Genomic DNA, 25,611 nt, shown 5'->3' on the forward strand with positions numbered 1-25,611 from the left:
ACATTAGCATATTAAGTAGGTTTATGAGTAACCCTGGGGAAGAACACTGGAATGCTTTAAAATGGCTCTTAAGATACTTAAAGAGTACTGTAAACTTGGGTCTTGTGTTTAAAATGAACAAAGAAGGAGTAACTTTAAAGGGATTTACTGATTCTGATTTTGCTGGAAATAGGGACAATAGGAAATCAACATCATCCTATTTCTTTACCTTATGTGGTACAGTAATTAGATGGAAATCACAATTACAAAAGGTTGTAGTTTTATCCTCAACTGAAGCAGAATACATTGCTGCTTCTGATGCTTTTAAAGAAGGAATATGGTTAAGTGGATTACTGAAGGAACTTGGAATTGTTGATGAAAATGTAACATTATATTCTGATAATCAAAGTGCTATACATCTTAGTAAAAATCTCATGTATCATGATAGGACTAAACACATAGCATTAAGTATCACTTTATTAGAGACATCATTTCAAAAGGTGTTTTGAAAATTGGTAAAATACCTACTCAGTATAACCCATCTGATATGGGAACAAAGATAATACCTTTGAACAAATTTAAAAACTGTTTGAAGACATTATCTATTGATACTGTGTGATAAATTGCAGGGACTTGGAGCAAATGAAAGGAGAAAGTGATATTGTCTCCTGACTGCACTAAACCAGAAAATATGGTAGCAAGGTGGAGATTGTTGTGACTCGAACCATGTTATTGGTGCTTCCAAATTTTCAGCCACTAAAAATGTGTTATGAAAATGCGCTTTTATAAATAGCATTCTGCCTAATGATGACACCTGGCTTTATTCCCACCGTTGGATGAAGGGTTACATGCTTGGTGATATAAATGGGATTGACGATTCATTTGGCTGCGTGACTTTTCATTTGTCTGACTCTTGAGTGAGGTTCGAGAGTGTTCTTCTGTTCTCTCTCGTGTTAGGGTTTTCTGTTTTCCCTATTTTCTGTAATCGATCATCTCATTCGATGTTTTTGTGAGGTTATTAACCACTGAATACTGTTCTATTCTTGAGTGATACTTAGAGTCCTCATGTGTTGAGGTTAGGGATGTAGTCTGTTGATTCGTCGTGAGTCTGAGGCAGATCTGTGGTTCCTTCGAAGAGATAAGTCTCTTTCTTGTATATTCTTGTAGTGGTTGAACTCTGTAACCTTCGATTGCCTGTTTTTGGGGTTTTAGTGCAACCGAGCAATATCTACTTCGATTGGATGCTCAACAAGGGACTAGGTGCTAGTTACTGAACCTCTAGGGTTTCGGCCGAAAAATCTTGTTATATTCTTTATTTTCTGCAAGTTTAATTTCTATTATTACAATTGACTGTATCTTGCAACTTATTGTGTGGATTTTTGGCCCCCTTTCATCAGCCCACTCAAACACAGAGATATAAAAAAATTTGAAATATACACTGAGCAACTTCAAAATGAATTCAGTAATCAAAAATTCTTTATATGAATGTATAACCAGCTACATAAGTAATTCTTCTACTTAAGACCTTGTTATGAGGGTGAAGAAGAGAACCATTGGAAGTGGCAACAAAAGAAGAAGAGAAGCAGACCTAAGTTACAGAAGGGAGAAGAGTGCCAATCGCCATAGCTGAAGATTCAAATTAGAAAAAACGGTGTTCTTTTGTTTTATTTCCAAAATTGTGATGACTAAACACGTTTAATCCTTGCGCTCACGCTTTCTTCATCTAATTTATCATAACAGCTGTAATGGAGGGAAAAGGAGATTGATTGATGTGTAATCCGAAGCTATCTCCCCAAATCTTCTCTCTTCTCTCTTATTTCTGATCTCTTTCTCTTTCATTTTAATCAAAGTCAGCTATATCTTTTGGTATACTGCAATTATATCTGGGTGTTGAGTTCATTTTGTTGGTTGTGTTTAATATTTCTGGTTCTGTAGCTTTGATGGAGGTGTTGAGGGCTCAAGACAAATAAAATAGGACAAATAAACTAATTTAAGTGAGAAATAATTTACCAGCGTATTTCCCCTCAAAAGCAAGACTAATATTACTCTGTTTTTGAAGGGAAGAAAGTGGAAGAAGTAGAAGTATAAGAAAAATGTTATAAAATTTACAAAGAGGATTGCAGGTTGGGCATATGCATGATTTCTCCAACGATAGAAAAATGTTATAATCATGCAATTAGAATGATTTGCACCATGCGATAACATAGTTACACGAGATAGAAATTATTTTATTTCCTATTTAGAGTCAACATTTTCTTGGACATTAATTGAGGCACGAATTTTGATATAAATCTTTGTTTAACATGTACAAACCTTAGTCCAACAATTGGAGAAGGCTTTTGGAGATTCATTATACGCTTATTAGTCAAGCCAATTATGAGACCATTTAGGTTAGAAAAATCAATAAGTCTTTCAAAGAGAGAGCCAAGAACGAAGTTTTTGATCCATAAATCCATTCAAAGCTTTGTAGAAGCTTGTTATAAAATACATCCAGACTTATGTAGAAGCTTTCTTTTTTTTTTTTTTTGGAATGAAGAAGAATAAGAATCAAAGGAAGTTGATCAAGAAGCCATTGAAGATATTCAAGAACTTCCAAAAAAAATTCCCGATCAAGAAGCCATTGAAGATATTCAAGAACTTCCAAAAAAAATTCCCACTTTCTTTCCAATTATTCAAATCTGGGTGATGTTGTATCAATTATTCTGTATTTTTGTAATTAATTTGATGATTGGCAAATTGTATAGATGTTAGGATAATGTTGAATCATATTTTTGAAGTTTTAATATTTAATTTCATATTTTGACACTAAAGCATGTTAGGATCTTAATATTTTTTAATTAATTAGCTATTAATTGAATAATTTTATGATTTCTATTGGCATTTGATAAGAAGAATTGAAATTTGACAAGTAATAATAGTCATTGTAAAGATCGATAGGGAATATAAATATATCGCTATTCTATGTTCATTCCTTTTGATGTTCTTGTGATTGAATACTTCTTTACTTGTTTGTATCTTTTATAAAGATATATGAATGTTATAGTAAGAATATGCTTAATTCTACTCGAGAGAGGTTACTAAAAGAATTAAGAATATTCATCTTCATATTCAAATGCGTATCTAAATGATGGAATTATAATAAAATGGATGAGAAGTGGACAAAATTGTGATTATAAAACTTATCAATTACTTGAGTTTCATAACGCTTCCAAATTATTAGATTAGTTAGTTTAGTTATAAATATTCTTCAACCAATCTTGCTATTTGATGAAGGTTAACGTTAATTAGAAATTAGTTAGTCTTTGTAGGAACATATTTTATTCACTACTTTATTGTTTTGAAAAGTGCTATTTTTTAAAGAAATTTACAGTTATGCCATTATAAATAGTTAAATAGACAAAAATATCCTTATTTGAAATAACCAGTCAAACCCATAATATTACATTCGGTTTTGTATCCCCCCTCACAATGAGGGGGGCCACAAATTTTTAATTTATGTGGGCCCCTCAACATGTGAGAAGGCTATATACCATGGTATACAAATGGCTTTTTCCTACTACATTATGTAACGTGTTTCTTGCTTTTTCTTAATTATTGATTTTTAATAAATATTTTTTCTTTGAAGGATGATTATTTGTGTGTTTGTGAGATTCATAAAATTAATAAATAAAATTTAATTTTAGTAAGTTAATAAAATAATTAAAAATTTACATTTTAAAATTAAATTAAATACATAATTCTATCTTATAATTAATATTTTCGTGCAATAAATAAAAGTTAAAAACAATTTTTGATATTAGTGTAATTTTACAACTTTAAATTTGTTAAGATTGAATTCGTACAATTTTTTTCATTTCTGATAGAAAGCTTTATAGTAAAAAATAAGGGTAATTAGCACAAAACGTCCCTATCTTTCAAGTTTATTGTGGAAAACATCCCTACCTTTCATTTTTTGGCATAAAACATCCCTACCTTCCACTTTCTTGGCGCTAAACGTCATTTTCATCAAATTTTGATGATTTTACCCTCCATTCAAATAAAACAAAAAGAAAAGAAAGAAAAAACCAAAAAACTAATTGCAACCACATTCCCAAAATTTTTGAAAATTGCAAATGGTAACTTGATAATTATCATATTAAATAAATTGAAAAAAAAATCAAAAAATTAAGAGAAAAAAATTAAAAAATGGATTCCCCACCCCACCATACAAAATCTCTCTGCACAGCAATCCTCCAAATTCGAAGCCCTATTACATCTCTCTGCACAACTGAATAGGATATAATTCATAAATCAAACTACATGCAACTTTAGAAAACTGAAAAACTGAATTACAAAGAAAGATTAAAAAGTAAAATGAACTTACAATGTAAGAGAGTGCAATATCAGGGTCAATGGTGGAATCGTCACCATCATTCTGAAAATAGCCAACCTCTCCTTCTTCAAGTTCGTTTTCTTCCATTTCTAACCCTAAACCTAACAAATTTTTCCCATCTATATTACCCATAGAAATCATCAAAACTGAAAAATAACAATAATAGAAGATAAATAGCAAAAAAGTAAGCTATTAACAACCCTCGAGAGATGTAATGGGGCTTAATTTGGAGGATTTGCTGTGCAAAGAGATTTTGTATGGTGGGATGGGGTGTCGTGAAGAAGACAACCCATTTTTTAAATTTTTTTTCAATTTATTTAATATTGTAATTATCAAGTTACTATTTGCAATTTTTAGAAATTTTGGAAATGTGGTTGCAATTAGTTTTTTTTTTGTTTTTTCCCTCTCTTTTCTTTTTGTTTTATTTGAATGAAGTGTAAAATTGTCAAAAATTGATGAAAATGATGTTCAGCGTCAAGAAAGTGGAAGGTAGGGACGTTTTGTGCCAAAAAATGAAAGATAGAAATGTTTTCCACAATATACTTGAAAGGTAGAGACATTTTGTGCCAATTACCCTAAAGAATAATATACAATATAATTAATAAAAATTTTAAAAATAGGTAACCAAAGACATGAGAAACTCGACTGAATGTTAAAATATGGGGGGATAAATAAATGAAAAAGAAAATAAATGATTGAGAAAATCAGTCAATCGCAATCACCAATGAAGGATTCCTCGAAAAGTTAAGGATAAAGCCAAAGATGACCCAAGACAAGGTCAAATTGTTGGGAAGGGAACATGATCAATAGAACGTTGCTTTTACCGTTTTAGATGAAAATGAAATTAAAAAAAATAAAAAATTGTTGTGTAAAATTTATATAATGTTATGGGAGAACTGCAATACAGTCACAAACATTTCATTTTATTGCAGACTTTACACAAATTTTTCATTTGTGTCATCCACAATTTTAAATCTTTCATTTCGTTGTAGTAGAAGGAGATGGATGAATTCTATCCATTTGGCCATTAGTTGAAAAAAAAAAAAAAAAAACAAAAAACAAAATTTACTGTTCATCGCGGTACTGTTCACACAGAATTTCAGTTTAGTATTTTGGTCAGTTTCTTAAAAAAGAAAAAAAAAAAAAAAAAGTATTAATCGCACAAAACATCCCTATGTTTGACACTTATTGTGAAAAACGTCCCTCTGTTTCTTTTTTTTTCTTTTTACTTTTTGCATTTTTGTCCTTATTTCAACGTTTCATTGTTAAAAATGTCATTTTCACTATTTTTAAATGTAAAATAACTAAAATACCCTCCTATTTAAATAAAACCAAAAAAATAAAAAATAAATTGCAATCTTACTCCTAAATGTTTTAAAAAGTGCAAGTAAGTCCAAATAATTATTAAAAGGCCTAATAGCACAGAACGTCCCTATGTTTGGCATGTAGTGTGCAAAATGTCCCTACGTTTCAAATTGATGAAAATGACGTTTTCCGCAATGAAACGTGAAAATAAGGGTGAAAATGTAAAAAAAAATTAAAAGAAAAATTAAAACTTATGAACGTTTTTCGCAGGAAATGTCAAACATATGGACGTTTTCCACAAAAAGTATCAAACGTAGGGACGTTTTGTACTATTAGGCCTTATTAAAATTAAAACCCTTGCCAAACTGCCGAACCTCTATATCATTTCCAAAATACCATCACCCAAACTCCGTCGGCACCACCTGTTCCGAAGAGATCCATGTCATTTCTCACACACCAATCGACTATAGTCACCAGGACGCTTATCTTCATGGTCTTAAAACATCAACAGATGGTTCAGCGATATGGAAGTTCGGCAGTTTGGGCGATGGTTGGTTGGAGTTTTTTCATTTCTAAGGTGGCAGTCCCATTTGGAGAAGAAGAGACCATGAAGAGAAGCGCCCTAGTGAGTATAGTCGATTGGTGTGTCGGAAGTAACATGGATCTCTCTAGAATAGGTGGTGCCACCGGAGTTTGGGTGATGGTATTTTGGAAATGGTATGGAGGTTTATCGGTTTGGCAATGATTTCAATTTTAATAAGGCCTAATAGCACAAAACATCCATACGTTTAACACTTTTTGCGAAAAGCGTCCATACCTTTGACACTTCTTGCGGAGAACGTCTATACGTTTCAATTTTTTTTGCATTTTCATCCCTATTTTCACATTTCATTGCGGAAAACGTCATTTTCATCAATTTGAAATGTAGGGATGTTTTGCACACTACAAACCAAACATAAAAACGTTTTGTGCTATTAGGCCTTTTCATAATTATTTGGACTCACTTGCACTTTTTAAAACATTTAGGAGTAAGATTGCAATTTATTATTTATTTTTCTTTTATTTTTTGATTTTATTTAAATATGAGGGTATTTTGATCATTTTACATTCAAAAATGGTGAAAATGACGTTTTTAGCAATGAAATGTTGAAATAAGGACAAAAATGCAAAAAAAAAAAAATGAAACGTGAGGACGTTTTCAGCAATAAGTGTCAAACATAGGGACATTTTGTACTATTAAAGCTTTTATCAAAATAGGTCAACTTTTTTATTTTCTGGTCAACTGATGGTATAGATGGAAAGATCTATTTGTTCATATATTGTAACTAAAATAAAGATTTTGGGCTGTGGATATCACAAATGAAATGTTTGAACAAAGTTTGCTTGAAGAAGAAAGGTTTGGGAACATGGCTGCGATTCTCCCTTAAATTAATTATGGGTGTATTTGATTGACTTTGTTTTTTATGAAAAATGTTTTTTTTTTTCACAAAAGTTCCTACTTTTGGGATGTTTGATTAACATTCTTCTCCATAAAAAATGTTTTTCAGAAGTTGGTCACATGATGATGTTTTCTTCAAAAATAAAGAAAATATTCTTTTGGATGGGGTTGATAAAACATTTTTCATGCAATTTTACACTTTTCAAAAACTCAACTTTACTTTCTCTCTCTCTCTCTCTCTTTCATTTACTCATAAATAAAGATGAAAACTACAACAATTTTTAAGTTGAAAATTAAGTTCCTCAAACACATTTATTTGACAATTTTCATACAAACAAGTGGTAGGCAGTTCAATTGCTTATAACTTTATATGAGCTTGTTTGAGCCCTATTATTTGGAAAAAAATGTCTTTTTCTACAGTATTTTGACATCATTTTAACCACACATTCTTTAATAAAACAATATTACACGTAAATTCAAAATTTTTCCTTAGTTTTTAATCACACATTTCTCATCAATACACTATTTAAAAAATTATTTTTCCTAAAAACCGGGGCTCAAACAAGGGCTATATATGCATCAATATGTTGTTTCACTAGCTATAGATACATACTAGGTTAAGTAACAAATTCCATCTCTTCTATTCTCATCTCCTACATCTTACATTTGATTAATTGAGTCTAATGAGGCTCAGGTACAGAGCATTACACTATGTACTGAGTCTGTGCGAAGGTCGAACACCATAAAAACCTCGAGGGCTTTACTTACACAAGGCCAAGTATGAGCAGTTGTGGAAATTTTTTAGATCTTTTTTCCTTCGACTAATGGCATTACTATCTAGCTTGAATGATAGTGATAAATAGAACAGAGTGAAGAAAAAAAAAATTTTATTAATTAAAATAAAATAATTTATCATTGTGTGCTGTATGGATTAAATAAAATGTCATATTGTTGATACTCCTAAGATATCTTCTTTTGTCTATTGTGATTTGTTTATTTTACGGCAAGAGTGGAAATTACAGAAAGATTTTTTCAAATGCACGTTGCTTGTCTGCCCTGATGAGCAATTTAATGGTAATTTCCCAAGCATCTTGGATACAAGATGATAGACCAAATTAAAGAACACTTACATTACAATTTCATTAATATATCAACAATTGAACAAGATTGATGCGATACCGGTATGCTTGTTATAGAAAAATGCAATATGTGTGTATCTGTATGTGTATCGAGATGGAAGACTTGAACTCTCATGGCACATCTTGACTATACTAAAAAGAAAAAAAGTTACAATTTTATTGATTTTAGTCCCTGTTCGATTTGAATCAAAATTAGATTTTAATAAAATTTGGTTAAGTGCGTGGTTAAAAAATTAATAAAAGTTGTGAGTTCCGCGAAATTTGTGATTAAAAATGAGTTTAAAGAAATAAATTTTAAAAAGTGAAAGTCAAACAAGTAACTTATTTTTCAATCTTATTAAGTGGATGTAGCAAGCATACACTTTAAAAATTGATCCCAAAATGCAAAACAACAAACTTCGTATACAATGCAAATATGTACAAACCAGATTCTTTTTAGTCTAGGTAAGTGCATGTTTGGTTCTGATTTTTCACCTTAAAAAATCAATTTTTTAACGTTACTTTCCTAAGTCAGTCCTCATTTTTTACTTCTCTCACAAGTGGGACCCACTTTTCTCTCTTACGGTCAAAAAATCAATTCTAATGATCACTATCAAACAAGTCATAATGCATATTGTCTTAGTTTTCAAAGTCAAATATGATTTTAATTTGGGTTCACGTTTAAAAAGATGAAAAAAGAAAAATACTTAAACAAGTAAACAACAACTAAAAAAAGGAAATACAAAGAATTCAGAAACTGTAAAACTGAAAATGAAAATAAAAAAGGAGACAGTTAATCTGGATTCTTCCTGGCACAAATCAACAGAGAAAATGCAACCTTTTCTTCATCTTTTTGCTCCAAATTTTTCTCCTCTAACCACAACCTGCTATCCAATTCACTTCTTGTCCTAAGCATGAATACAGCATATCCTGATGATAATTTGAAAAGCCAATCATGAACATCCCACATCATATCCACCAATAATCCGTCGAGAAAAATCGTATGACTTCCGCGAAAATTCCAATGCAATCTTTTTACTTGAATTACATTCTTCTTATCAATATAAACAGATAATTCAGGATTCTTAAATCCCTTTTCTTTTTCTGAGCACTTAATCAAAATATCATGTATCGTGCCCGAGTCACAAAATTTAGCCTTAGTGGAATATACCGCGTTACCTGAGAAATGTTCACTGCGCGACACCAGTGAAAATCGTGCCACATGGATATCAACAATTCGTTTCTTGACCTCGAATTCTTGTTCCATATCTCCAAGATGTAAGCCTATTTCCGAGTTGACCAAAACCATAACATAAAATCCGTTGATCGGCTCAGGTCCATTGTCATATCGAGCACGAGAGATATCCCAAAAGACTTCAATCCTTGAATCACAGGATTCAAAAGTTTTTGCACCTTTGACCTTGCTTAAAAGCCTGGAGTTTTTACTGAATTTGGAAGGGCAAAAAGGATAATCAGAAATACCAATAGAGAAGCCTTGGCCTAACAGATTGCACCAGGTGAGTTTGATCATGACCTGCTTCAAAGTTGACAGTTTGACTTGGTAAATACATGTCACTGCATTTTGGATTGAAGGGATCAAATTTGTTGAAGAATAAGCCTGATTTGAAGGACCTGAACAGTACGAATCCGATACTTTGATCGCGTGTTCACTATAACACGCTGCGATATTTCTCATAGTCGAAAAATCCCAGAAACTAAAAAAATGTTCTGATAATTGATTCTGCTGACAAAGAACTGCAAGAAACAGAAGATAGATTAATTGAGATAGGTGGGGTAGGTGTCAATTGTGGATGAAGAAGGTTTTTATCCTTTGCCTTTGCAGGAAGAAAGAGGGAGCTATAGAGCATAGAAGATTGAATTGTATGTGTATGTGTATGTGTATGTGCCTTTATTCTCTGATGAAAAAGTCTTTTCTCTTGGACTTCTAGCACTGTTGTAACTGAATTACCCAGGAAATTAAGGATATCAAAGTTCCAGTTATTGGACAGGCAATATTACATTTATTAGGAATCTCTAATTCTAATATATATGACAAATTCATATATGGTAATAAATGGCCATATTAATTCGCAGGATGTTTCTTCATACGGCTTTATGAATGACAGTTCCTGCATGACAATAAAAAATAAATAAATAAATCAGAAAAAGAAAAAAAAAGAAAAAAAAAACCAAGGTAGTGCACCAAGGTTTGACTGGATCTGGTTCTTAGAATATAAAAATCATTAGGATAATTATCAACTTGATCAAGATAATCTAGCAAGTAAAAATCAGGTCTGATTCCATTATTTTATATGGCTAGTAAGACATCTTATTAAACTAGTACTTGTGTCATTTTCAAATGACAGTGATGGCTTGATATACTCGATGATTCTTTTGTTTGTTCGGCAAAAAAAATTAGAAATTGTTCTATGATTTTATTGAATTCTTTTATATATTAATTTAAAGAATTAATCACATGACATATTTAGTACGTTAAACTGAATATAATACATAGGGGGTGTTTAAGAGGTATTTTTATGTAAAAATATATTTTAGAATAGTAACTTGATGGGAAGTATGTGGTTGAAAAATAAAGAAAAGTTTTTGATTTATATGTAATATTATTTTAATAAAGAACGTGTGGTTAAAAAGAAGAGAGAGAAAAATGTATTTTGAAAAAAATGGGTACCAAACGGGAGCATAATTAAACATGACAACTAAAAAAACTCTCACCTACAATTTATTTTATTTTTTTATTTTTTTTTGTCTTATCTAGCCGGGCTTTGTTAAAAATGAAAGAGAAATTGAATATTCAGACCCTGTTTGGCCTTCATTCTCTTTCATTTTTTTCTCTTTCTTATTTTCAACTACACAATTTTTCATAAAATAATATTACATGTAAATCGAAAATTTTTCATTCTTTTTTAACCACACATTTTTAAAAAAAAAACACAATTCCTAACGTTAAGATTTGAAAAAATGGGGGTCAAACGGGGCTCAGCATATATGTTCATCTTAATGATGAATATTTTTATTTTAATGAAGACATTTACTCACCATTTTATACTAAGCTCCTATTTGGCATTCATTAAATTACATTTCATTTTTCTCTCTCTCTTATTTTTAATCACACAATCTTTTATAAAAATAATATTACACGTAAATAAAAAAAAATTCTTCTTTTTCAATCACTCAATTTAAAAAAAAAAATCATTTCACCTATTTTATTTCAAAAAATAGAGGTCAAACGGGGATTAATAATGTGGTAAAAGGTGAATACGCGTGTCATACGATATCATTCTAGGCCAGGGTTAAGTCAAGAATTGGGCCCAAGCAATCATAAATAGACAGGAAGACATATGCTACCTTAATGTTGTTAACGCACGAATATTTTTCACTCTCACACGAAACTAGCGTTATTATTACAGCACGACAAGCCATAATAAAATACCTATATCAATAAAAATTAAATATTTTGAAAATAATTGATTCCATTAGTTGTGTATTATTTGTGTGTTTGTGGGATCATCATTGTAATTTCGGACTTGCTCGATTGTAATTATGAGAATTGATTTTTTTTTTTTTATCTTTAGAGAGAAAAGTGAATTCTACGTGTGAGAGAAGAAATCAAAAAATTGTTGAAATAGTGAAATATTAATCAAAAAATTGATTTTTTGAGATGAAAAATCAATATCAAACATGCACATATAGTAAACATCCCTTGAAAATGTTGAATATGGCTAATGTTTATAAATTATTTATAATCGATCAAATTATTTTTATTCACAAACCTATAATCATACCATCCATTCATGCAGGGGCGGACGCAGATAAATTGAGTTAGGGGGCACAATCAAACTTTGTACAAATCGAATACTTCGTTTTTGATTTTTGAATGATTCATATCTAACTAGTAAAAATGTAGATTTACCTTTCAAAAATATTTCTTCATTAATATATTGCAAATCATTTTCATCTATTTGATTTTGAACAATTATTATTTTAATATTTTGCTCATCACAAGAAAATGCATATTTATGTTTTAAAAAATTGTGTATTTGATACAAACAATCAATTCAAGTAATCGAAAGAAAAACAAATAACCAATATTCAATACTAATAATCAGTCAAATAAACACAATTCGTTAGATATAAGTTAAACTTTATATAATCAGTTTAGAGAAGTGATATATACACAAATAGGATAGGAGAAAATACAAATTTAAGTTCTAATTAGTTGAAATTTGGATTGAAAAGTGAAAATTTGTAGTAGATGTGATAATTGTAGAGAAATTATAAATAAATTATAAAAAATTAGAAGAATTAAGATTTTGGTAAAATGCTTGAGGGAGAGAATACGATATAGCAATAAAAAAGAGAGAAAATTTAAATTTATTGTGATTTTATCTCTGTTTGGTGGGGATTAAAGTCCGAATTTTAGTAAATTTTGATAAAATTTTAGAAGTTAAGGAATTTAGGAAATATGTTATTAAAATTAATCATTAACTTTGATTTAGATTAAAATTTAAATTTCAATCGATACCAAATATGACTTTATAAATAATAAAAAAAAAGGAAAAATCGCAAAAGTTTGGGGTGTCAAGTGGGCCCCGCACCTCTCCAATAAGGAGGTGCCACTTTTACATTATGACACCCATTATGGATGCCATAATGTACACCTAGCATCCTCCATCATTTAGTTATTTATTTATTTATTAATTTTTACACATCATTATGAAATTGTCTCTTGGAAGTTGTCTTGTAGTTGTTGATAAGATTTTTAGTTGCATATCAGCGTCTCATTGTCTCACTTTGAAGTCTCCAACTGTATTATCCACAATTCAGTTGCAGTTGGGAACATTTAAAAAGCTTGAAAATGTAGAACTTAGAAAAAATTTTGACTAGAAAAATCGATGTCCTTTTCTATCCTTTTATATCCTGATCTGGACATAAATCTCATGTTCATACCTAAAAATGGATTTTTTTTGTGTATGCGTCTGAAATATGATTTTTAAAAAAAGGAGACTCCAGACAATTTGGCTCATAAGTAGGTATGATTTTAAATGCTTTTTCCGTCTGTTACAACTACCAGTTAAATAAAGAAAGAGATAAGTTTTTGTGTAATTTAAAGTACAAAACTTGGTAAGGGAAAAAGAATCATGGATGACTGCATGGTTTAAAGAAATTTGAAGGTGCCCCCAAGTCAGGGGAGGTCATACGCTTTAAGGGCTGCGGATTAGCTCGAGGAATAGTGCTATCTAGCAGCTGTCAGCAGTCTAGATGATAATTAAATAGCATTTGACATATTCAAAAATTAAATTTTTAGTAGATTTTAACAGAAATCAATTAAATGTGTTGTTGAAAAATTAATAAAAGTTATGAATTATATGAAATGTGTGATTATAATTAGTTTTTGATTTCGATTTAGATTTCTATCAAGTTTTTAGCTATACAAAAAGTGGCTAATTGATATACTATTGTAAATGAAGCATATCAATTAATGTGAACAAGTCCATGTCGAACCTCGCACTTTTCTTCTCAAGCTATGCTTGGTGTGCACAATATACATCAAGTTTGATCGCTTCTCACATGCGAGGGAGCTCACGCTAAATAATTTATTTGTAGGACTCCTTCATGTGAAGGATTGTACACTTGTACACAAGTGGAATAACCCTTTCTTCTCAATGCCGCATTAGCCTAGATGGACAGAAAAGTGTAGGGCGTGCTGCATTGCAACGATGACGGGTCCATATGGTGTCTTGTGAGATCCTTTGACCCCACAAGATTTTGAATTTTTGTTTGTTTGTTTTTTTATTTTTCTCAAAATTTTATATTTTTAATTTTATTACTCCCCTCTTCTGAGCATCGTGAATTGCTTTTTCTTTAAAAAGCATGTTTATAAACACCCAAATCACTTTTTATTCACATATTTCGAAGAATTACAAGTACTACCAATTTATTCACTACTCAGTTATATCCTTTTAAAATATAAATCCTTTATGAACACTTCAAAACAAGCTTTCATTTCTCATTACTCTCTAATGTCCAGGGCTTATCAATTCCATCAAAACCTAATGTTCATCCCTGCTTGACTTGTTAGCCACTTTGGTTTAATCCTATTTCAAAAAGATATTACAACTTACTTTTAGAGCTCACAATAAAAATTTTCTAACTCTGCCATTGACTAAAACACCTCAAAATCAACCCGAACCACTCCACAGAGATCGGCTTGGCTCCTTAGTTTCTTGATATACTTAAGTGTGGATAGATGCTTGAAATCCTTACATCAAAATATCAACAATCTGAACGTGCAAGTTCTCATCACACAAAAGGATCCCACTTACTGAGATTTGGGACCATGAAGACCAGTTCCATTTTTATTGCGTGGAATCCTTTCTTCATAATTTAGGAGGCAGGTTCTGGTCAATGCCATGCAATAAAACCTCAATGTCGGATGCAAAAGTGACTGCACTTATAATGTTTCATCGATGAGAAACACGATTGTTTAAGGAGCAAGAAATCTGTGGACCACAGAAGCCAATTCATAATTTAGGGACACAAACTAAGAGTCATTAATTCATGATCGTTTTACTCGTAGCTTTCGTGTCATTATTGCTCTTGAAAATAAATATAAATCATAGGCATTCCAAGTGAATGAGATAAAAGACAAATAAGAATATAATATTCCATTTTGTGAGTCAAACTGGGTTTAATCTATATTGTTTGCTTAGGTTCAACTAATACATAAAACAAACCAATTTCTCTGATGATTTAGTAGACAATCTGCCCAAGCCAGCTCACAAATTTTAAGTCTTTGCTCTAAGATGCGGAATTAATGGTCTCAATTATACTAAACCCCAACGACTGCACCAACCAAATTTAGTTTCTAAGTAAGCAAAAACGACAAATTGTTGAAGCCCACATGCATAACTTGATGCCCCAAAATAAGTAACTACGTATAGATTTGATATCTATTAACATAATGAAATCATTAATAGAAAGAGTACATATCCCCTTATTCTCATCTTCTTTCTTGTTCTTCTCTTATTTGGTTTTCAAATGAACATTCAACTTCCCCATGATAAATAACACGTAATTCTCAATTTTCAAAGAAGAAAAAGAAGCCCTAATACCAGCAAGATGAAATTAATAATGATATGATTAGCAGCTTTATAAATTACTAAGGTACAAACAAACTAGATTCAAGAAACGAACTTTAATTGAAGTACAACAAGTGACAAAAATTGAAGAATGGAATTATAAGTAAACGAAATGAACTTCAAAAAGATGCATCAGCAGATCTGCTAAACAGAGTGTGCAACTACAAATTCAACTACTGTAACAATTTTTGGAGATAAAATGAGACCCACCTCCTCAAAATCCCTGTAATAATCGATCTCTCTATGGCACGGCGGTCAGTGGCCTTCGGTTTTGTGCCTTTTTTTTCTCCTGATGGTAGGGGTGTGGAAAGATAAGTTTTTTTGTTTTTGTTGATTAATTTTAAAAATTGATTTTTTGATCGTTTAAAAAAAGTGGGGTTCACCTGTAAGAGAAGAAATAAAAAATTACAATTGAAAATAGTGAAATAACGATAAAAAAAATTAATTTTTTAGGAGTAAAAAATCCCCTCCAAACATGATCTTAATTATTTGAATTGTTGTTCTGTCGTAGCGAATGTTCATTTTACCACTTTGTCCTTCACTTTATTTGTCAATTTGAGTCAAAGTTCCCATACTACTGTTGACTAACGTCATTTGTTGCGGAATCTAGCATTTGGACTTCGATTGTCATTAAAGTGAAAGATTTGAAACTGTGATTGTAAAAATGAAAGGGTAAGGTACACTCTGCAACAAAATGAAAGTTTTGGGACCTCTTCTATAATTTTCCTGTCTATAAATTCACTCACTCCTCACTTCTTGCACTTCATTTCCCGCTTCTCCAGCATTTCCCGCTTCGCCAACGAAACCCTAATTCCGAAAATGGGAACGAAGCACCACTCCGTAGCCGATCCAGCCTCCGACCCCAAGAAACAACGCCGCGTCGGCTTCTCTAAAATCGGTAAGCCAATCACCTACGATTTTTTATTTTTTTTAGTTTTAATTTTCTTTTCCTTGAAATGTAGCTTCAATTAATTTACTCATTTATTGTTTAATTTTTTATGTGCAGACGCTGGAGTCACACCTAATGAGTGTATTAAGATTTATTTGGGTAACTTTTTTCCTTACTCTGCAAGATTTCTGGTTTAGTTTGCTTATGGAGAAAAAATTTTGGGTCCAAAATGTGTAGCATAGATGTAGAACATTTGATGTTTTGTGGTTATTTATTTTGTTATTGTGAGGTTTCTTTTGCTTATTTGTTTATATTGTGATCCATATAGTGTCTACCAAAGAGGAAGTGGGTTCTCCTGACAGTTTCCTAATTGAACCAGTTGACTTGAACCACTTCTTTGAAGAAGATGGAAAGATATATGGTTACAAAGGTCTTACGGTAAAGTTTTAAGTACTTTAGACTGATTTATTCATTCTCTTTGACTGAAGTATCTGCTTGAAAGTTGCTAGCAAGTTGGTTCCTCATAATTTAAACAGATAAAAAAAAAATTCTGTCTTATTTTCACCTTTCTTCTCATTTCTAGTTCTTTTCACCTGGCTTCTAGATGCACGGTTTCATTGCTAAGGTCCTTTGATGCATTAGGTAAAATTAAGCCCATGTTTGATGCCCATTATAGGGAAATTGGGGGAAAGGATATTTTGAATAGTGACCTTTTTATTTATTATTTATTATTTTTATTTATTTTGGAGAATGTGTAGTTAAAAAGTTTTGAGTTTACATGTAGAATATTTTATTGTGGTTGAAAATGAGTTTGAGAAATAAAGAGTTCTGTTTTAATGGGAGTCAAACAGGGCTAAAAATGTTCTAGGAATTTGTGTGCATCTGATGGTTGACACACCCACACCCACACTGGGAGAGAGAGAGAGTGTGTCTGGAATATGCACTTGTGGTATTTGGATCCCCTTTCTCCATTTCTTAAAATTGTTGCTATTTTGTGAGAACATAGCAAGAAAGGGAAATGAACAAGTGGACAATGTGTAGAACAAGACAGTATATAGTTCTGAGGGCCTATATGGATGGACCTTATCCAGTGACAATAATGCTTAGATATCCATTTCATTCCTTTTCTCTTTTATTTTTGGGTGGGGATTATCACATTTTGCACTGCCTTTTTTGCACCCAGTGAGTCCATCAGTCCAATGCCTTGGGAGAGTTTGCAGGATGAATTCCTTGGTGGAACAAGGGAATTTAAATTCAATTCCTTTTGTATTTTTGCTATTGTTGTATGTGGCACTTGGGGTTTCTCACCTTTTTCCTTTTTTTTTTTTTTGTTAGTAAATGCTAATTTTTGCCTTCACTGCTCATTAAACCTTTCTACGTCTTGAATGATGCAGATCACCATTTGGGTCAGCAGCATATCATTCCTTGCGTATGCTGATATTTCTTTTGAGAGTACATCAGATGTAAGTCTTTACATTCTACTAATGACACTGTGAGAAGTTTCTATATGTTAAAATCATGAAACAAAAGATATTTGCATAGTCAACTTTGTTGAATTTCCCATGACGTTCAGAAACAATATGTTGAAATTTAGAATAATCAAAATCGTTTCTACTAGATAATGTTTAGCTATGAAATTCTTCTGTTGCTTTCCCCAATCTCTCTCATTTATCCATTAATCCTCTTTGTTTTAATTGAAAATTAAGGAAAAGGCTGTAATAATATGGGTGAAAATCTAGGTAAGGTATACTTCAAATACATTTTTGGATTTTTCTATCTTGATTTTCCTACACATTATTACTTTTCCTCAATTTCCTAGAAAAAAAAAGGGTTCCAAGTGGAGTTGTCTTGTTGGCAAGATACATCAACAGAACTTTAGAGTTCGATGTTTTTATTATTATTATTTTTTTAAAACAAAATTTCCCAATCATCTGGCAGAGTATATGATCCAAGAACATCAGCAGTTGTTAGGGTACGTGTCAATATCTCAAACCAATGTCGATGGTTAGGAAGACCAAGATACACGAAGGATTAGTAATGGAGATTCTATAAATTATCCAACAGGATATTTCTGTAACTAGAAGGAATTCAAATTGAGGCTTTAAGTTGGTAGAAACTATTAAGTACTCCCCATGATTTCGATCCAGAATATGTTCCTATTCGCTAAAATTCTTGCTGGACGAATCATTTGGTTTCAATTTCATTGGCAATCATATTAATTCATTGATTTCTACATTTAAATGTTGTAGGGAGGCAGGGGTATAACAGATCTGAAATCTTCTCTTCAGGTAATTTTGACCACACATAATTTCACAATCCACTTGATATTCACTGTGAACACGATGTATGTTAACATAACAAATAATCTGTGTCCAACAGAATATTTTTGCTGAGAATCTTGTGGAGAAGAAAGAAGACTTTCTTCAAACATTTTCAACTGAATGTGATTTTGCTAAGTATGATGAATCTGTGACTTCCATTTCTATTTTAGTGTTCACAGTATGCTGCTCATCATTGCTGACACTGGGATTTTCTATTTCAAAAATGGCAATTGTGCAGATCGATTGCCTCAGGTGCAAAAGTATTGCAGAAGAATGCTTCCAATGATAGCAGTGGTGACTCTAGGCTTCCCAAGGAAGAACCTGCTGATATGGAGGTGACTTATGAGCCATATGTTTGTTTTGCATTGATAAAAATATATCCAATACCATATTGACTTCTTTGTCTTTTTATCTTGCTGCCTAAAATTGTTATCTCCTTTCCAAATGCCCATTTAACTTTGGGGGACCTCCAAACTACAATGTAGCAATTGCAATTTGCTATTTCAAGTTACTGATCATGAAACATCAGACTTCATATTGCAATACTTTTTTTTAATGAGACTATTAGTGATTTCCTAACATCTGATAATTGGATCGTTGATTGCTAATGGAGATGTACTTGCTGTTTTACTTTGAAGTAAATTTAAAAATTGCTTACATTTCATATCCCTATCAAGAAGGCCTTTTGATTGGAGAATTCCTCCATTTTGTTTCTTTCCTTCAGAACCAAAAAAGTTGAACAATTCATTAGGTTTTGAAGGTATATTTCGTGACAAAAAGATGTGATAATGTTTAGAAATGCTAGTAATTATCATTTTATTTCTTTGTTTCTCCAGAAGGAATTGATAATAATTAAGGTTGAGAAGTTCCACTTATTGTTTATCTTTAATTTCTTAGAAAGAATTCAGAAAAAGAATTTCTAGCAAGCTTCTTCAGTTACACTTCCTTTGTTTCCTGGAGAGAAGGGTGGTTTGAGGTTGAGAATTTTTTGTTTGCTAAAAAAATTTACGATTCTGCCGAGAAAGGAACTTTATCTCTTATATGCATTTATCATTTACATGTCTTGCATTTGAGTTTTGTGATTGATGAGAGTTTCTTGCATTGATGCAGGTTCTCCAGGTTGTTGGTATGCCAGTTGGACATCTTTACAGCAGATTGGTGCCACTTGTCCTTCTGCTCATAGACGGTAACTCTTGAGCTTGCTTTGCTTTATGAAAGACTAGTTTGCATTTTTCTGGTGTTGTATAAATAAATCTGCTAACCATAGTGCTGCTTGAGTTTACTTTAAATATGAACTAGATCAAAATCATTCTCAACTAGTGGTGGTACTGTCGACACAGGTAGCAATCCTATAGATGTGACTGATCCAAGATGGGAAATCTATTTATTAGTCCGAAAAGATCAAGAAGACCGTCATTTTCGGTTGCTTGGTTTTGCAGCTGTTTATCGTTTTAACCGATACCCTGATGGCAAGCGATTGCGTCTTGGTCAGGTTTGCTCTAGTCTGTGTGCCCAAACGTTAGAACCACAACTCGTAGTTTTTATGCAGATTAACTTACCTCATCATCATTCTTCATTTTAAAAACTGACAAAATACTTGTTTGGTGTTGCCAGATATTGGTTATACCTCCTTATCAGAGAAAGGGTTATGGTCGCCATCTTCTTGAAGTTCTCAACAATGTTGCAGTATCGGAAAATGTTTATGATTTAACCGTCGAAGAACCAGTGGATTCCCTTCAACACGTGCGAACCTGCATTGATGTAGAGCGTCTGCTTTCATTCGAACCAATCCAGGATGCACTTAATGCGGTTGTTTTAAAATTAAAGCATGAAAATCTCTCAAAGAAAAGCCAACCTATACAATTTAGACCTCCTACTAGTGTCATTGAAGATGCAAGGAAAGCTTTGAAAATCAACAAGAAACAGTTTCTACAGTGTTGGGAGATTCTTATCTACCTCGGTTTATTTCCTATCGACAAGTACATGGAGAATTACAGGATTATTGTTTCGAATCGTGTAAAAGCCGATGTCATTGGGAAAGAATCTGAAGGAGCCGGGAAGCGTATAATTGATATACCAACAGAGTTTGATCAAGAATTGTCGTTTGCAATGTTCAAATCCAACGGGGATGATGCTACTGGCATTGAGAAGGATGAAAATGAAGGCAACCTAGAGGAGCAGCTGAGACAACTAGTGGATGAAAGGATGAAGGAAATCGAGTTAGTCGGGGAGAAAATCTCTGTGCTACGTTCATAAAGATTGCGTTATCTTAAAACTACAGCTAATGGAGTTGTATCTGTAAATTACTGAGCCGTGCCTGTTCTATCTTAATGAACTTGGAATATGTTAAGTCTATTTAAGTGTAGTAAACCCGCATCTGTTTCCTTGCTGTTCTGACGTATTTGGTACAATATTCATTTTTGATTTCTTCACCATTTAATATTGCCCAATTTGACATGTTGAACGAGCGATAAAAATATCTCAGTGGGACCATCTTATGGCCTACCTAATGTGTTGCCCCAGTGATCTAGCATTTGACATTGTCTGGAGGCAGAATGGTGGAACTTTCTGCACTTATTCCCTTTGTGCAGAAAATTGTTTTATAGAATTGTACCAGAAATGTCACGTTGTGTGGGTCTCATGTTGTGATAAAAAAATCACCAAACCTTTCTATTGTGTTTTATCTGTTGACATTATGTGAAATACAATTCTTTACTTGTAGAATTGCTCTTCTGAAAGCACGCGTCTATTGAGGTAAGTTGATTTATTTTTTTTGAAAGGTTATGGAACCTTCAATGTTAAGACTTAAAATAGACCAACGGGGGGAGGACTAAGAATCAACATATTCCCAAAATTAGGACAATAACTTATTAGGTATGCAATCACATTCTTGCACAATTAAAATTAAATGTAATTTCAATTATAAATCATGCTAACAGAAAGCTTTGCCATTCTTTTTCAGCATATATGGTACTTTGAATTGATAAAATTAGGTACGATAAATTTCAAATTTTCTTCAATCTTGTCAATGTTACAGTCAGTTGTATATAAATATTATAACAAACAAGATAATTGACAAATTTTATATCACATTCTCACATTTTTCTTGAATAGATTTATAGAATTTTCCTTGCATTAACAAAGTAACGTTATTTAACATTATTAGTGTTACATTAGTCTAGGAGACACTAAATGACATTAAACGGTAAGTACAACTAAATGAATCACATAATTATATCTTTAATAAAGTCTACCCAGTGATGCTAAATAAGAATAATGAAATATTGTCGAATAATTTTCAATAATCTTTATTAAGAATTGACAGCCCAAACATCAGGTATTTGCAAAATTAACAGATCTTTGAAATGCCTAATCTTTCGTTATTTTGGTGCATCATATAGACACAACGCACTCCAATGATTATGTTACATACTTTTCTATAACTAGCAGAATAATATTTCCGACCATGGAAACAACCTTGTTACTTCTATTAAAACACGGTGTTTACGGTTACATTGCAAACAAAAAACCACTAAGATCCTAAATCTTGTGAATGCTGTAACCCGCATCTTCTGATTTTAAGCTCTCCCTCCAGCTCTCGAATTCAGATCCACCAAACACCACTTGTTTGATTCCAATACAGCTGTTCATTACAAGTCGAAAGAATTACAGAAAATAACAATGAAAAAATTGATAAAAAGTAGATATCTTATATGCTCAGGGATCCACAAATTTTATGAACAAACAACCAATCTGGATCCCCCAGCTTATAAGAAAGCTACTTTTTTGCCACACATGCTCAACATCTTACTCGGAGCTTATCTGTGTCAATGCATTGATCAAAATATCCAAGAGCAATGGTTCACTAGTGCCGATATCCACCCTGTCAATATAAGTCCAAGCAGCATTGATTCAAATATCTAGCAGAACAACTCGAAAACATTTTGAACCACTTACCATATTCTGGCTAAGTTATCTTGAAACTCGAGGTCCCCTATGTTATAAAATGAAGTCGGGTTAACATTTGCTCCCCGAATAGCATCATAGGTCGGTCTTTGGTCCAGTGGGCATTGTGACAACTAGGATAAACGGCCGAAAATGGTTGAGTTTACAAATAAAAGCTTCGACTCTACATTTCAGGACATAGAATATAAAGGAAGATTTGACGCGACTTTACTTGCATATTCATAGAATTGCATCCACCGAGACGTCCAACAATGTGCCACGATCGAATTGTCTGCAAACAGTTTATATCAACTAAAATACTGAATTCTTAGCAGACAAGTCACTGGAACTGGAGTAGTTACTTACATCACATAACAAAGAGACATCTTTCTCCAGAGGGGCATTATAGAACTCAAACCATATGTATGAATTTGAGAAATCAAATCTGGTCATAAAGAAGATACATTTGTAAGATTTCCTCAGGATGTCGTGTACATCAAAAGCAATGTGTACGTACACATGTAGCCCTCCAAATATCAACATATAAAGTTAATTCCTATGTGTGAAGCAGAATAACAAGAAACTCGACTTGACTGGAAAATGGGAAAATGAAGAAATAGAAATCGTAATAAACACTAACTATTTTGAGTATTATGTCATGTCTCCTACCATCCATCAGATCTGAAATTTTCTGTGAATCCTTATCTTTCTCCATTTTATAATTTTTTCATAAGAAACAGAATTTCATTAATTATAGAAGTAAACTACAACTGTTTAGAGGATAATGAGTCCTCCAATCACCAAACAATCAGAGTCTTGTCCAAAGACTAAAGAATAAAATACATTTTCTCAACTAAGGATAATTAACGAGAAAGGAATGCCCTTAAACTCTTTTTCCGTAGAATCCAAAAGGATGGTAAAAACTGGGATCTGTCCACTGTCCTTAAAGGAGATCCCACTAAAATCAACTTCCTGGAGGAGTCCATAACAGAGTCTTTTAACTGTGTCAACTGTAAAAAAAAATTATCCACACTTTCTGAACCATTCCAATGCATCACACACCACAAAGAAGAAAAAAAAGAAATAAGGACATTTCTTTTGATTTCACAAGTATTAATAGCCATGGAAACACTACAATTTTGCATAGGATGCAACATTCTCATATGAACTTATACTGGGGCAAAGATGGGATAGCTAAGCGAAGTGACTAGAGCAAGAGCACTGAAGAATAATCTGCAAGAGGATCTTGAGGACTATAACTTCAACAGCCTTTTGTCAAATTCAGAAGGGAATAGGTAAACGTTCTCAAGAAAAGTCAATTGTAAATTATAAAGTCTCCCTAACCCTCAGTTTCTTAGAAACTAAAATTCCAATTCATTACACCATTTTCACAAGTCTAAAATCTCTCTATCCCCCAATTTCTTAAAAAATGGAAATTCCAATTCTCTGTATCACATTTAGAGAGTGAACCAATAGAATTTATATAGACATATTAAGCAAAGAAAGATTTGAGTCTCTGAAATGAAGAAGTCATGATGCGAAACGACCCAGCCTTCCTCCTAGAAATGAATGCTATCCCCTTTCACACAACGCATGGAGTGAACTATGCTGGAGAAAAGAATCTTGAGATATAAACTTCATTGGGTTTCTGAAGGAACATCTTACAACTCCTGAATCCCAGATGTTTTGGTTCAAATAATACTTCTAACCACTCTACTCCATTAAGAGGATTGTACCACTAGAAATCACCAAAGACATTTTCCAACTGGCTATTTAAGTTTTTTGTTCCCTTGATTTGAAATATAATGGCAAAAGATTTCAACTGGAATGTAATTTGGTCTATGGCTAATACTATATGCCAACGCTACAGTGAATGTTCAATATAAGCATGTATCTAAATAATGCCAGTGAGGTCCCTAGCTCAAATATCCTGTTCTCTGAATGAATGTTCAAATAAACTTGAAATATTTACGTATGCCAGGATTTCAAGAACAGTGAAAAACAGAAGCTTTCTTATGGACTGAAGCTGAAATGAAAAGAACATCGAGAAAATTTGTATGAGAAAATTTCTGTCCAAACTTAAAGCAACGAGACAGCATCCAACGCATACTGAAAAAAGGATGCCAAAAATTTGATATGTATAAGTAGTGATGTAGTGTGAATCAACGCAGCATATTAAAGTATTTGGGGTATGATTCATTTGTAGTTATGGCAAAAACCAGCGAAGAAAAATTGATGTCATGTGGTCCAAAGTCAAATCTGAGTCTCTCACATCTAATTTTCGAGAAATGATAGCAAACAGAATTCAACTGAACGCTATTACAAGTTCAATCAGATGGTTTTTCTTATGTCAACATCGATACAGTTCCAACCAAATTGAACAATTGCCAGATGAACTCATTATCAATTCACTTCATTATTATCACACACACATGCATATTATAAAATTTACTGACTATGTGCAGTATGCATGTCAACTTACTTATTGAACGTCACTTTCACGGGTGTCGTTGAACCAGTTTTAGTATGCAATATCTTGTTCCTTTTCCTTCTCAATCTCTCTTCCATCTGTCACATCAATAGTGAACAAAAGCAATCATTGAATTATCAAGGAAAGAGTTAAAGAGAATGAAATCTTATCGAGGTAATCATATTTGTTTCAGTAAATATGCTCTTCGAAGTAAACATGTTAGTAACAGAACCATTTTCAAAAAGGTCTAAAGGGTAAGCTACATAACAGATATATTGATCTGCTTCTCCAGGAACGGGTTCAATATGAGTCACATAACTGTTACATAATTTTATTTTGTTTTAATAAAAAAGCATAGCAATCTGAAAAATGCTTAGCTTTTACTGCTTTATGTTGGATTCTTCAAAACCCCATGGACGTTGAGAAGAGATGCTAGGAAAAAAGATCTGTAATCTATTTCAGAAATTCACCCTTCTTTGCTTTTACTTACCAAGGTCAACAGAGAAAGAGCTCCCTTATTTTTATAAAATGAATCATTACATTAAGTTGTTTGATGGATGGGAAGCTACGTTGTAGGGAATTCAAATCCCACAAAGTGTAAGAAAAGATATAAT

General features: G+C 32.3%; 3 protein-coding genes and 1 pseudogene across 4 annotated transcripts in view; 1 reads left to right on the forward strand and 3 right to left on the reverse strand.

Moving 5' to 3' along the window:
• LOC111404763 overlaps positions 1-4,438 on the reverse strand; it is a 25,595-nt pseudogene extending 21,157 nt beyond the window's left edge.
• A 4,515-nt stretch (positions 4,439-8,953) lies between these two features.
• LOC111404156 lies at positions 8,954-10,244 on the reverse strand. Its single transcript, XM_023032920.1, has one exon. The coding sequence runs from the start codon at positions 9,906-9,908 to the stop codon at positions 9,006-9,008; it is 903 nt and encodes a 300-aa protein (XP_022888688.1). The 5' UTR covers positions 9,909-10,244; the 3' UTR covers positions 8,954-9,005.
• Positions 10,245-16,130: 5,886 nt separating this feature from the next.
• Positions 16,131-21,022, forward strand: LOC111404157 (histone acetyltransferase type B catalytic subunit). The gene is made up of 10 exons (XM_023032921.1): positions 16,131-16,270; positions 16,379-16,420; positions 16,590-16,699; positions 17,656-17,724; positions 18,511-18,549; positions 18,641-18,717; positions 18,821-18,917; positions 19,693-19,768; positions 19,923-20,074; positions 20,197-21,022. The coding sequence occupies exons 1-10, from the start codon at positions 16,192-16,194 to the stop codon at positions 20,836-20,838; spliced, it is 1,383 nt and encodes a 460-aa protein (XP_022888689.1). The 5' UTR covers positions 16,131-16,191; the 3' UTR covers positions 20,839-21,022.
• An 847-nt stretch (positions 21,023-21,869) lies between these two features.
• Positions 21,870-25,611, reverse strand: part of LOC111404159 — a 5,322-nt gene continuing 1,580 nt past the window's right edge. Inside the window, exons 4-9 of one of the 2 annotated variants that reach the window (XM_023032922.1) lie at positions 25,010-25,095; positions 22,894-22,972; positions 22,760-22,819; positions 22,540-22,661; positions 22,394-22,465; positions 21,870-22,225 (exon numbers count right to left, since the gene is read on the reverse strand). In XM_023032922.1, the coding sequence (XP_022888690.1) occupies positions 22,123-22,225; positions 22,394-22,465; positions 22,540-22,661; positions 22,760-22,819; positions 22,894-22,972; positions 25,010-25,095 (522 nt within the window). In that variant the 3' untranslated portion in view covers positions 21,870-22,122. The remainder of the gene's footprint in view (positions 22,226-22,393; positions 22,466-22,539; positions 22,662-22,759; positions 22,820-22,893; positions 22,973-25,009; positions 25,096-25,611) is intronic. The other variant, XM_023032923.1, reaches the window with a different exon arrangement.

Source organism: Olea europaea, chromosome 11, assembly GCF_002742605.1.
Source record: "Olea europaea var. sylvestris chromosome 11, O_europaea_v1, whole genome shotgun sequence".
In the NCBI taxonomy this organism is placed as follows: Eukaryota; Viridiplantae; Streptophyta; class Magnoliopsida; order Lamiales; family Oleaceae; genus Olea; species Olea europaea.